The sequence below is a fragment of the Pristiophorus japonicus genome, chromosome 11 (genome assembly GCF_044704955.1).
Source record: "Pristiophorus japonicus isolate sPriJap1 chromosome 11, sPriJap1.hap1, whole genome shotgun sequence".
Taxonomy (NCBI): Eukaryota; Metazoa; Chordata; class Chondrichthyes; family Pristiophoridae; genus Pristiophorus; species Pristiophorus japonicus.
This window is the reverse complement of record NC_091987.1, coordinates 109,365,895-109,377,787: the sequence shown is the minus strand read 5'-3', so window position 1 is coordinate 109,377,787 and position 11,893 is coordinate 109,365,895. Positions and strand designations below refer to the sequence as shown.

Genomic DNA, 11,893 nt, shown 5'->3' with positions numbered 1-11,893 from the left:
GAAATTCCTCCTCATCTCAGTTTTAAATGGGCAGCCCCTTATTATGAGACTATGCCCCCTAGTTTTAGTTTCCTCTATGAGTGGAAATATCCTCTCTGCCTGCATCCACCTTGTCGAGCCTCCTCATTATCTTATATATTTCAATAAGATCACCTCTCATTCTTCTGAACTCCAATGAGTATAGGCCCAACTTACTCAACCTATCTTCATCAGTCAACCCCCTCATCTCCGGAATCAATCTAGTGAGCCTTCTCTCAACAGCCTCCAATATAAGTATATCCTTCCTTAAATACGGAGACCAAAACTGTATGCAGTACTCTAGGTGTGGCCTCACCAATACCCTGTACAGTTGTAGCAGGACTTCTCTGCATTTATACTCTCTCCCCCTTGCAAAAAAGGCCAACATTCCATTTGCTTTCCTGATTACTTGCTGTACCTGCATACTAACTTTTTGTGTTCCATGCACAAGGACCTCCAGATCCCTCTGTAAAGCAGCACTTTGGTAATTTTTCTCCCATTTAAATTATAATTTGCTTTTCTATTTTTTTCTGCCAACCTCACATTTTCCCACATTATACTCCATCTGCCAAATTTTTGTCCACTCACTTAGACTGTCTATATCCCTTTGCAGATTGTTTGTGGCCTCTTCACAATTTGCTTTCCCACCCATCTTGGTATCATCAGCAAACTTGGCTACCTTACACTCGGACCCTTCATCAAAATATAGATTGTAAATAGTTGAGGCCCCAGCACTGATCTCTGCGGCACCCCACTAGCTACTGTTTGCCAACTGGAAAATTACCCATTTATCCTGACTCTCTGTTTTCGGTTAGTTAGCCAATCCTTAATCCATGCTAATGTATTACCCCCAACCTTGTGAACTTTTATCTTGTGCCTTTTATGTGGCACCTTATCGAATGTTTTCTGGAAATCCAAATACACCACATCCACCGATTTCCCCCTTATCCACCCTGCTCGTTCGTTACATCCTCAAAGAACTCCAGTAAATTTGTCAAACACTATTTCCTTTTCATAAAACCATGTTGATTCTACTTGATTGAATTATGGCTTTTCCAAATGTCCAGCTACTGCTTCCTTAATAATGGACTCTAGCATTTTCCCAACGACAGATGTTAGGCTAACTGGTCTAGTTTCCTGTTTTCCTGAGATTAATCTTTAACTCCTGGTCACTCCAGGATAGTCCTGGAGAGTTGGGACCTTAATTGGATATCGCTGTCCTTCACAGAAAATAGATGAGCTTGCAATCTGTGTTCCTCTTGCTACGTATATTACAGGAGGAGGCCATTTAAGCCCCTTGGATCTGCGACTCCACCTTTGCTCTATATCCCTTTATCCCTTTGGTTAACAAAAATCTGTCCATCTCCGATTTAAAATTAACAATTGATCTAGCATCAATTGCCATTTGCAGTAGAGAGTTCTAAACTTCTACCACCCTTCTGACATTCCCCCATTCCTCCACGTGGGGAGGAGCGTGGCCTCGGCCTCATCTCTGGCAGAGGTTGCGAGACAACTGTCAACAATGCACACTTAAAATAAGGTGAAGTGGTGCTTCACTGTCAATAACACATCTCTTTTTAAAAAAAAATGTAGCCCTATTAAAATGCGGTGGAACATAGCAACAGAAGTAGGCCTTTCAGCCCCTCAAGACTATGGTGTTTAGCTATTTACCTTTTACTGGTTCTTTAGTCAATTATTTATTTCCTTAGATGCTGATATTTGCCCTGAACAAAAAGCAAAATACTGAAGATGTCGCAAATCTGAAACAAAAACAGAAAATGCTCGAACGGGTCAGGCAGAATCTGTCAAGAAAATCTGAGAGTTGATATTTTGGGTATAAAACCTTTCCTCAGAACCAAAATATATTACAGATGAACAGTATTTAATAAGGAACATAGCAGAAAAAGGGGGAGGAAGAAAACACTCAGACGCGCACTCATACGCACATTACACACACACACACACTCATTTACCCTACCTGACTGCATCTTTTTTGATACATTTACAATTCTAAGTGATGAGTCATAGTAAGATATTGTAGAAAAAATAATCACTGCTCCGTTCTGTCTCTGAAGTACTTCCAGATTCAGCTTCTGGTGCGTACTTAGGTTGAGGTAAAAGTTACGTCAGTCTACATGATTTAAATCAACACTTTGTGAACCTTGCCATTAAATGTTTACCCTATTAGATGCTGCCTGTTTCTTTTTATTGCCATTTACATGTTTCTTCTTCAGATTTATTTTGCAATTATAATACAGCAAGAGATTGGAAGAATGTTCACAGTACGAACAAGTTTACTGTGCTTGTCACAAGCGTTGAAAGCAAACATGATGCAAGAGAGAACCACTTCAGCCTGTTTGGTGTATAGGAACTCTCACAAATTAGCTTCTATCCAGGAAATATCCAAACTTAGCGAGAAGAAACTAAACAGCATTATTTTTCCGTTCAAAGACTTGGAAAGGTACTTAGCCAAGAATGTGAATAAAATGAACTTTCAAATGTTTGCTCCGAGTTTTGAGGATATTGGCAATGCAGAACGATTCTTCACGCCTTCGAGTAAGCACTATATAGATTATTTCACCTCTGCTGTCAGGATTGATCACGCACCAGCAACAGCCCAACCAGAGGTTAGTGCTACTTTTCTCCATAGATAAGAAGAAATTGTAAATGAGCTAACACTCATTTAGTAACAAACAAGTAATTGTTTTTCCCCGAGAGATATATCTGGAATCAATTATAGAGTACTAATTACTCGTGAGTATCAGTTGAAATGTATACGATACAAAAATTAAATCAGTGATCATTAATACTAACAATTTTCATTTATATACTACATTTTAACATGGTGAAACGTCCTGAGGGGGGAAATTGGACACCGTGCAAGAATTAGGAGATGAAGTAGGGAAGGTGACTCGAGGCATGGTCTAGTGGTAGGTTTGAAGGAGGCTTTTGAAGTGGTGAGCTATAGTGAGGCAGAGTAGTTGGGAAAATAATTCCAGAGTGTAGGGTTGTGATACTTGGAAGTACTGCAACTAAATGGTGGGGGAAAAGAAAGAATGAAAGACTTGGATTTATATAGCACCTTTCACGACTACCGGATGTCTCAAAGCGCTTTACAGCCGATGAAGTACTTTTGGAGTGTAGTCACTGTTGTAATGTAGGAAACGTGGCAGCCAATTTGCGCACGAGCAAGCTCCCACAAACAGTAATGTGATAATGATCAGATAATCTGTATTTTGTTATGCCGATTGAGGGATAAATATTGGCCAGGACACCAGGGATAACTCCCCTGCTCTTCGAAATAGTGCCATGGGATCTTTTACATCCACTTGAGAGAGCAGCGAGGGCCTCGGTTTAATGTCTCATCCGAAAGGCGACACCTCCTACTGTGCAGCACTCCCTCAGCACTGCACTGGAGTGTCAGCCTAGATTTTTTATGCTCTTGTCCCTGGAGTGGGACTTGAACCCACAACTAAAAGGCGAGAGTGCTACCCACTGAGCCACAGCTGAGGGAAGGGAAGGGAGACATACATCGTCCAGACTCCGGAGTGAAGGGTGTGAGCTGCAACAAGGTTGGTGGTAGGATAAAAAATGGCACGGGGCAAATTGTAAAGGAGGACAAAGATTCAAAATCAGTATACAGTGTTCTACATGAGTTGCAGCAAGAAGTGCTTTTGGAGATGTTGAGCATGGGGTTTGAAGAGCTTCAGCAGTAGTGGGATGAGCATGGGAAGAAGAGATCATTCAGGAATAGGGGAGCAGAATCCAGAGCATAAGACTCAGCACTAATGAATCAGAGCTAGCTCAAGGTAAGGTGTAAAATCCCAGCATGGAGTAGAAAACTATGGTCGGAGAAGCAGGCCAGGTGCTGGAATAGAAGCAGTCCAGCAGAGAATAGTCTTAGTAGAAAACAACAACAAAGCTGGAGGTTACAATAAAGCCCAGAAGCCAGCAGAGACATGGAAAAAGCAGATTTCTATAGGACCCAAAGTAGCAACAAAGCAAAGCTGAGAAGCCAGCAGTGCACTGAAGTACAGTTCTAAATTCAGCAGGTTGTGGAATCTATCCTCGAGTATGCAACCTTTGTCTAATTTTTCCCCACTTTTCACTAACTTTTCTGTATAGTTATTAGCTTCACCCAAAAGGGGTAATTCTGCTGTTCCATGCTTCCAGCTGTATTGTAACCTAGTCTCCCACTTATGCTTCCTGAGTGTAGCTCCCACTGGGAGTGCAGGGTCATGGAATTACCAATTGAATCTCCTCCCTCCTTGTATCTTGTTTCTGTTGGCAGTTGAATTAATGCCAACTGCATCAACTCTGAGAATAGCTTTATGCTATGGACCGATGTTGACTGGGGATTAGATTAATTTTGACTAATGCTTATAGATAGAAACATAGAAAATAGGTGCAGGAGCAGGCCATTCAGCCCTTCTAGCCTGCACCGCCATTCAATGAGTTCATGGCTGAACATGAAACTTCAGTACCCCCTTCCTGCTTTTTCGCCATAACCCTTGATCCCCCGAGTAGTAAGGACTTCATCGAACTCCCTTTTGAATATATTTAGTGAATTGGCCTCAACTACTTTCTGTGGTAGAGAATTCCACAGGTTCACCACTCTCTGGGTGAAGAAGTTTCTCCTCATCTCGGTCCTAAATGGCTTACCCCTTATCCTCAGACTGTGACCCCTGGTTCTGGACTTCCCCAACATTGGGAACATTCTTCCTGCATCTAACCTGTCTAAACCCGTCAGAATTTTAAACGTTTCTATGAGGTCCCCTCTCATTCTTCTGAACTCCAGTGAATACAAGCCCAGTTGATCCAGTCTTTCTTGATAGGTCAGTCCCGCCATCCCGGGAATCAGTCTGGTGAACCTTCGCTGCACTCCCTCAATAGCAAGAATGTCCTTCCTCAAGTTAGGAGACCAAAACTGTACACAATACTCCAGGTGTGGCCTCACCAAGGCCCTGTACAACTGTAGCAACACCTCCCTGCCCCTGTATTCAAATCCCCTCGCTATGAAGGCCAACGTGCCATTTGCTTTCTTAACCGCCTGCTGTACCTGCATGCTAACCTTCAATGACTGATGTACCATGACACCCAGGTCTCGTTGCACCTTCCCTTTTCCTAATCTGTCACCATTCAGATAATAGTCTGTCTCTCTGTTTTTACCACCAAAGTGGATAACCTCACATTTATCCACATTATACTTCATCTGCCATGCATTTGCCCACTCACCTAACCTATCCAAGTCACTCTGCAGCCTCATAGCATCCTCCTCGCAGCTCACACTGCCACCCAACTTAGTGTCATCCGCAAATTTGGAGATACTGTATTTAATCCCCTCGTCTAAATCATTAATGTACAATGTAAACAGCTGGGGCCCCAGCACAGAGCCTTGCGGCACCCCACTAGTCACTGCCTGCCATTCTGAAAAGTACCCGTTTACTCCTACTCTTTGCTTCCTGTCTGACAACCAGTTCTCAATCCACGTCAGCACACTACCCCCAATCCCATGTGCTTTAACTTTGCACATTAATCTCTTGTGTGGGACCTTGTCGAAAGCCTTCTGAAAGTCCAAATATACCACATCAACTGGTTCTCCTTTGTCCACTTTACTGGAAACATCCTCAAAAAATTCCAGAAGATTTGTCAAGCATGATTTCCCTTTCACAAATCCATGCTGACTTGGACCTATCATGTCACCATTTTCCAGATGCACTGCTATGACATTCTTAATAATTGATTCCATCATTTTACCCACTACTGAGGTCAGGCTGACCAGTCTATAATTCCCTGTTTTCTCTCTCCCTCCCTGACAGGAACATGAGTAGGCCATTTAGCCCCTTGAGCTTGTTCAGCCATTCAATATGGCTGATCTGTGATCTAACTCCATATATCCACCTTTTCCCCATATGCTTTAATACCTTTGGTTAACAGGAATCTATCACTCTCAGATTTAAAATTAACAATTGGCCCAGCATCAACTGCCATTTGTGGAAGAGAGTTCCAAACTTCTATCACCCTTTGCATGGAGAAGTGTTTCCTAACTTCACTCCTGAAAGGCCTGGCTCTAATTTTTAGGTCATGTCCTAGTCCTCGATTCCCCAACCAGCAGAAATAGTTTCTCTCTCTCTCTCTCTCTCTACCCTATCAGTTCCCCTTAATATCTTGAAAAATTTGATCAAATCACTCCTTAATCTTCTAAATTCCAGGAATATCTCCTCGGTATAATTCTAGTAAATCTATGCTGCACTCTCTCCAAGGCCAATGTATCCCTCGTAAGGTGTCGTGGCCAGAACTGAACACAGTACTCCAGGTGTGCTCTAACCAGGGCTTTGTATAATTGTAGAATGACTTGTAACCCCTTGTATTCTAGTCCTCTAGTATAAAGGCCAACATTCCATTAGATTTTTTGATTATTTTTGGACCTGTCCATGACATTTTAATGATCTATATACATGGACCTTTAAGTCTCTTTGGCCCTCCACTGTTTCTAGCTTTTCATCATTTAGAAAGTACTCTAATGTATCCTTTTTAGGGCCAAAGTGGACCTCACACTTGCATATATTGTAATCCATTTGCCACAGTATTGCCCATTGACTTAATCTATTAATATCTCTTTTTGTAATTTTGTGCTTCCATCTACTCTGCTTACAATGCCACCTATCTTGGTGTCATCGGCAAACTTGGATTTGTGGCTCTCTATCCCATCATTTAAGTAGTTAATAAATACAATGAATAGTTGAGGTCCCAACACAGATCCCTGCGGGGATCATAGAATGGAGATGTTTATCTCCTCCATGCAGGCAGATTGAAACCACAAGTTTCAAGCCCTGCACTACCCTGTACCTTCTCCAATTTCTGATATTTTTGACATGAACAAAGTTTTTTTCCTTCCAGGTGTGTTTTATAGGCAGAAGTAATGTGGGAAAGTCTTCGTTGATAAAATCCTTGTTTTCCCTGGCTCCTGGTATTGAAGTTAGAGTTTCAAAAAGTCCTGTGAGTATCTGTCGATTATGGACTTTGGGCATTGCACACTTATTTTACCTCAGATAGTCAAATAAGGGTGCTAACTGTATAAATGCCATACTTTACTGACACCATCTGTGAAGAACTCATGATTTCTTGACTCTAAAATTAAGCTATAACCCTAGATGCTTCAGACATCATCTTCTCCCCCTCCCCAATTCCATACCGCTTCTGCTAATCTTAGCCTGATCCCACATTAGTCAGTATCTATTCGCCCATCTTCTTCCTCCGCCTCCCTCCCACCTCACATTCTCCAGAAGATTCACATCCTGTTAACATGATGCCCTCCCAAACTACATTTCTTTGCCCAGTACTGCAACATTCGAGATAGCTCCCAGGCATTGTTCTCTCTTTAGTACTGCTGTCATCACCCCTCTTCAAAAATACTTTGTCAACCCCTCTTTCCCCTCCTTTCCACTTCCTAACCTCGCTTCTTCTCTAAGATCCTTGAATACAGAGTTGTCTCCCAACTCGGTGCTTGCCTCTCCCAACATTTGAATTTCTTCTGGCTGGATTCCGTCCTGCCGACAGCACCGAGGCTCCTGGTCAAATTTATCAACAACCCTACTTGTGACTGACCACTTTGACTCGTTCAAATATAGTAAGCAAATTTGCTGCAATGACTTCTCCTCCCAAGTCTGCATGGTCACCTCCAGTGTGCTCCAAAGTTTTGTCTGTGTTTCCCCCCCCCTTTTCTTTGTCTATATATCACCCATCAGTAACATCATCGGCAAGCATGGAGTCAGCTTCTTTATGTATGACAACACACAGCTTGACCTCTCTCATCATTCTCTACTCCACAAATGTTACTGAACTCTTATGATTACTTGTAACTATCAAGTTATACATGAACCTGGATTTTCTCCAGCCATCCTGATTAGCCCCTGCCACATATCCACACCCTAGCATTCCCTCCCTTAGCCAGGTCCTCACCCAACATTTTTCAACTGAGGGTGTCACAGCTAGTCTCTACTGTAGGTATATGAAATTGGATCAGGTTTCTTGCTCTCTGAATTTACCCACTCTCTCAAAACCAATAATTTTTTTGCTGTATTACTGACCTACAAACATTGTCAAGATTCCCCTTTAGGCTCTAGCTTATTTTTACTTTGTAGAGATGTATTCTGCCCAGTATTTCACACAACACACAATTGCACAAGAGAGAACTTGACCATCATGGATAACGTGTGGTTTGAAAGGTAAATGTGAATGCCACAATTGATGGAGTAATGATCATAACCTCATGTCACACTGAACTTCACAGTAAAGTGAGTGATCTGTTGCAAATTAATTTTTGCTTTATGTTTAATGTTTTATTACTTTAAAGTAATAATTATTATACTATATAAGTATAAATTGTTTGCATTTTCTTTTTTGAAACTTATTTTTTATTTATAATTGTTATGCTAATATGGAAAAATAATTGGCAAAAACATTGTGTCCCACAGTTATCGCTGAATCTGAAGCATTAATATTGTTCATGGTGTTTAAATTCTGGTTATGTATAAACATCTTGTGGCCCTCCTAACTCAGTCTAAGAATTACAGAGACATTATATCAAAGAAATGGGTCGTTCAGCCCACTCAATCCATCTTGGTGTTTTATCCTCCAAATGATCAGTAGTCCTAATCCCATGTGTTCACTCTGTGCCCACATTATTTCCCTTTCCTTCAATCACCTATTTTACCTATTCTTAAAAATAGGTTTAAAACATTCTCCTGCTTTCTGTCCTAAATCTCTTGCATGTAATCTTACATCTATGTCCCCTCACTCTCTAGTCTCGTCTATCACTGTAAATAATCTGTTTCTGTCGATTCTGTCGCATTCCTTCATAATTTTAAACACACCAATAAAATCACTACTCTATTCTAAGAAAATAACTTCAATTGTTTGAGTCTGTCTTCATATTTGTGTTTCCTCATAACCAGGCAGCAGTGATGGCTCAGTTATGGAACAGCTCTTGGCCTGGAAATTGCAGTCGGAGGCTTGCCACCCGCATACGTCTCTGAACCGCAAGAAAACTCCGCACTTATCTGCCTTAAGAGCTTCAGACTCTTGCAGTCCTGGGCCTGCAGGCATAGGCCTGCGTGAAGGCCCACGCATCCCAGGGGTGCACGCAGTTCGTAAGTGTCGCTGGGATCACGTGGGCCAGGCCAACCAATGACAAAGAGGGATTCCTATTAAGCTTACGGGGATTCCATTTACATGCAGAATCCCCATAAGCATAATAGAAATCACCTAATAAATAACATTTCACAAATCTGAAATAAAAATAATAAATCACAGGTTCAAAATTAATTAAAATACCATTCAATACCATCAATTAAACATTTAAAATAAAAATTAAATATTTTGAAAAATAAACGTAAACATTTTCAACTGGGAAAAAAATTGACCTAAACTAATTTTAAATGTAAGTGAATATTTAAATCATTTATAAAAATTTTTTTTTTTAACATTTATTTAAACCCATACGCTGGTAAAAGAAGGCCTTAAACCTGCTTTTACCAGGCATAAGGGTTTGGTGGGTATTTGCTGGGCAGTAGTTGGGCAAAAACCCAACTCTGCGCCAACGGATATGAATTTCCAGCGCATGCGGATGATCTATCAAGGAGAAACTTAACAGATTGCAAGTTCCGGGTTTTCGCTCATGCGAACTTGTGGGACTCTTACAATGGTGTACACCCATATGCCGTATTATGCCCCATAAAATCCGGGCCTTTGTCTGGAGCAATGCATGCAGAAATATTCTTTGCAGTTGCCCTTAAAACAAGACATATGTGTGTAGATACGTATGTACGTGTGTGTGTTTGTACGTACATACATGTGTGTCTATATGCGTGTGTGCATACAGATGTCTTTGGAATGGTTTTTTGTTTTGAAGGCAAGAATCTCTCCAGGCTTTTTAGATTCATTTCTCTTTCTATTGATCTTGAAGGCAAGAATCTCTCCAGGGTATTTAGATTCATTCCTCTTTCTATTGATCTTGAAGGCAAGAATCCCTTCAGGGTATTTAGATTCATTCTCCTTTCTATAGATCTCCGCTAGTGTCACTCTGAGTTCCGTTTCCTCCCACATATCCCAGTCGGACTGTGCCTCGCCTCTGTTTTGTGCCTCCCCAGCCAAAAGCAAATTTTTTGGTTTGTCATTTTGATTGAATGTGGATAGAACCTGCTTCCTATCACTCTGTGACACCATGCTTTATTGTTCAATGTGCTGCACCAACACATCTACCAAAAGGACATTTATTTTCCCTGATTTTTTTTGTTTAGTGATAATCTGTACAGTCGTTTAATGGTTTCTATAAGTCATTGTCAATTTTAATGGCCTAGAATTTGTTGGGAAATAAAGGCAAGTGAACGGCACACGCTATTATTAGAGCGTTTCTAAAAAAAAAAATCAAGCAATTTGTGTCGAGGAAGAGATACGCCCCGAGTTGCAAATCACCACACATTGCTGGATGATTTGTGCCGCACCACCGTTAGCCTCACAAAAATGGGATCTCGCCACCAATTTCTCCATGAGTTTCAAGCAATTGCTGGATTTGGGGCATAAAAGCAAATTAAACTTGTTGCAGAAAGTTAGAGCTGATATTTAACAGCGTAACAACACTTTTAATGACGAGATTTATGTTCCTGCAATGCCACTCAACCTTACAGGCCCAGAAAAGGAATAATTGAAACTGTGGAGTCTCGCTCTGCAAGTAGCAAATTATTCCTAAAGGTTTTTTAAATTTAAAGTGTGTTAATTTTTTTCTTTCTTTTCCTTTTTGTCTCTTTTCTCTTAGTCCAATCTTTCTTTCCCTCCCTTTCTTTCTCTTTCTGTATTTAAGTTGACTCTAATTCACCCTGTTTCCTTCTCAGTCATTCCTCTGTTTCTTTCTCTATCCTTAAATTTCATTGGCTAAGGAGATGGACTGTTTGTCCTGTCATTCACCAAGATCGTTGACCTCACTCAATGTTATCAATTCGCGCTTCCAGCAATTTGCAGCTCACAAATTTTTTGAGTTGAAGGGTGAAGAAAACAATCCAACTCATGGGGCACGCTACAACATGTCCCACTACAGCAAATTCTGGCCAGTGACTTTCTTTCATTTCCACTGATGGTGGGTTTCAGTTCATTTCCTGTGACACATGCCTCTAAGTACTTTGTGATCAGTTATCCAAAGTCCAAATTTATCTACAAGTTAACTTGTAATTTGGTGTAACAATTATTAATATATGACTTCCCATTGTTTCTGGGAGCTGGAAGTGAGTTTTGTTTTTGGTATTGAGAACAACACCACGATAGGTTTGTAGAAGAACAATAATGTTTAAAAACATCATGGCCTGAATTTTGCAGTCGGCAGCGTAACTACGGATTACATTGCCGGCATATGAACGAAATGCGCACTTGCCTGATGGGGACCCTCCTTCGAGGACTTGCTGGCAGATGCTGCGTAGTAGAGGCCAGTGTAGTGGCTCACGGATTCCAGGGGTGTGCCGTGTGCTGAAGCGTACCTGGGATCAGGTGGGTCGTTGCTCCAATCGGCAAACAGAAATGGCCTCTCATTATTTATAACATAGATGTTTATGCACGTTAAATCCCGGAAGGCCCTAGTACTGACTCTTTGTTTTTTTTCCTTTTGCCAACTTTCTGTACGGATTTTTGAAGCTTGTGCTCCACGTAGATGCAAAAAAAATAAAACCCTCAATGTAGCAACCGCTTCCTCTGACCTGTTCACGGACAATAAATACTTTTCATGGACAAAATCTTAAAGTGCTTCCATTTCTATTTAAAATTACTTGCATTTATCAGGAGGTATCCCCTAATGCTGTAGAAATGTGCCCTGCGCTTTTTTGCATCA

At 41.1% G+C, this 11,893-nt stretch overlaps 1 protein-coding gene across 3 annotated transcripts in view; it reads left to right on the top strand.

The window, feature by feature from the left end:
* gtpbp8 (GTP binding protein 8) overlaps window positions 1-11,893 on the top strand; it is a 55,004-nt gene that overhangs the window by 13,059 nt on the left and 30,052 nt on the right. For 2 of the 3 annotated variants that reach the window (XR_011595871.1, XM_070893867.1), the window contains exons 3-4: window positions 2,253-2,645; window positions 6,919-7,017. Coding sequence is in view for 2 of the 3 variants with exons in the window: in XM_070893867.1 (XP_070749968.1) it covers window positions 2,292-2,645; window positions 6,919-7,017 (453 nt within the window). In the remaining variant the exon portion in view is untranslated. The remainder of the gene's footprint in view (window positions 1-2,252; window positions 2,646-6,918; window positions 7,018-11,893) is intronic. The other variant, XM_070893868.1, reaches the window with a different exon arrangement.